The 2,183-nt window shown below is 40.0% G+C and overlaps 1 protein-coding gene across 1 annotated transcript; it reads right to left on the reverse strand.

Annotated features, from left to right (window-relative positions):
- Positions 1-641: 641 nt before the first annotated feature.
- OR10A5 (olfactory receptor family 10 subfamily A member 5) lies at positions 642-1,595 on the reverse strand (the record flags this gene model as incomplete). The annotated part of the gene is made up of 1 exon (XM_081063433.1): positions 642-1,595. One exon carries the CDS (start codon positions 1,593-1,595, stop codon positions 642-644), a length of 954 nt encoding a protein of 317 aa, XP_080919559.1.
- Between the last annotated feature and the right edge of the window lie 588 nt (positions 1,596-2,183).

Here is a 2,183-nt window from a genome sequence, read left to right on the forward strand (position 1 = left end):
GAGGCCCCATGGAAAAAAGAGGAAGAAAATGATTATTGGGCTTATTAAGATATATTTGTATATATTATTGTATTGTATTGTTTATATTATAATGTATATATTATTGATCCACTTTCCTATATTTATATCACATACCAGTGAGCTTAAAAAAGCTAACACTAACCTAAGGGGCATCATAATTGAAATAAGACAACAAGGAGAGTTATACTTTTGGAGGGAACATAGGGTTTTCTATCTAATCAATGGAGTCAGATTTTCTCAAAGGAAGAGAAAGTGACAAGAGGATTTTTGATTGATTTTGCTCTCTTACCATGCATGTCCTTAAGTTAAGATTACAAGCAGTTTCATACTATCCACAATGTGGACACGGTGTAAATATCTGGAATTACTTGGCCACAGATGTATTGAAATATCAATAATAAAAAGAATATACGTCTACAAGGGGCAGGCGGAGGAGTTTTCCAGGGGGTAGCAATAGGTCTAAACTACCTCTGTGTTGTTTTTTGTCCACTGAGCTCTGCAACAGTCATTTCAGTAGTTGGGTTTCATCTCAAAGGAGATATGAAGTGAGGCAAAGAGGAATCCCAAATATAAAACTGATTGTTTCTCATTCAATAAACTTTAGTCTTATCTTTTAATGTTTATGGGATATAGTTTCTAAGGCTTAAGGCTTTGCGGAAGGTCCGGCTAAGGGCATTCTTCACCTCATTATTTCTCAGGCTGTAGATGATGGGGTTCAACATGGGAGTCACAACGGTGTAAGACAATGATAGTAGCTTCTTGCTCTCAGGAGAATTATTGGCCTTAGGCCGGAAGTAGGTGAGGCCTGATGATACATAGAAAAGAGAAACAACAAGAAGGTGGGAGGAGCAGGTAGAGAAAGCTTTATGCTTCCCTTTAGTTGATGGAATCTTGAGGATGGTAGCAGCGATGTGAGAGTAGGAACATAGGATCAGCAAGCAGGGTATCATGACAACCAGAATGGTTCCGATGATTGCATAGATCTCAAACAGTGCTGTGTCTGCACAGACTAGCCTCAGCACAGGTGGGCTGTCACAGAAGAAGTGGTTCACCTTGTTGGTGCCACAGAATGGAAAGCTGAAGAGCCATGTGGTCTGCACAGTAGCTACAGGAAAGCCTGGAAACCAGGAGGCAACAGCCAGTTTGGCTCTTGTCCTTTGGTTCATGATGACTGGGTAGTGTAAGGGATTGCAGATGGCTACATAGCGGTCATATGCCATGGTGGCCAGGAGAAAGCATTCAGCAACCCCAAAGAAAAAGAAGAAATACATCTGTGTGGCACAGCCAGGAAAGGAGATGGTTGTGTCCTGGACAAGCAGGGTCCCCAGCATTTGGGGCACAATAACTAGGTTGAAGCCAATCTCCAAAACGGACAAGTTCCTGAGGAAGAAGTACATGGGACTATGTAGCATGGGGTCAACCAAAGTAACCAGAATAATGAGTCCATTTCCCATTAAAGTGACCAGGTAGATGATTAGAAATGTCAGAAAAAGTAACAACTGTATTTCAGTAGGTAGAGAAGAGAAACTCATGAGGATAAACTCACTTACTCTTGTCCAGTTTCCTCCAGCCATAGATATAGGAAAAAATCTTCAGTTGTGGTCATGAAGAGAGATTCTTGATTGGAAGAGTCAGATTCTAGATTTGTTATTAATATTCCTTCTTAGTGTCAGGGAAACAGGCAAGATCAGGAAGAGGAAGGGCCTTGTGTTGTCTAAGAATAAAGACACAAAGAAGAATGGCCAGAACTTACTCTGAGATGGGCCTGGGTAAGCTTTTGGAGGAATTGATATTTCCCTATTTGCACATTTAAATATACCAAAAGATCATGCCAAATCACAACCATGCACCTCTGAAGGGGTCATCAAAGGGCCCATTTTGGATGACAGTGAGATTCCTGAAAACACCTAAACTTTTGAGAAGCAAACCCAACAGTCATGATTTCATTAAAAACAAGCACGAATACATGAGAATTTATCAAAACTTAGAAACATAATTAAAATACAGGATAATGCATCTAATAACTTTCTACTCTTGAATGAATCTTTCTTGCCTGGTGGAGCTAGCATCTATTGAGAACAGTTAACATATGAATGTATTCGTTCCTCTTATATGTTCATTTAGTAGGTGAGGAAACAACTCAGAGAAGCAGCAGCAGTTAA

The sequence above is a fragment of the Rhinolophus hipposideros genome (genome assembly GCF_964194185.1).
Source record: "Rhinolophus hipposideros genome assembly, chromosome: 10".
NCBI lineage: Eukaryota > Metazoa > Chordata > Mammalia > Chiroptera > Rhinolophidae > Rhinolophus > Rhinolophus hipposideros.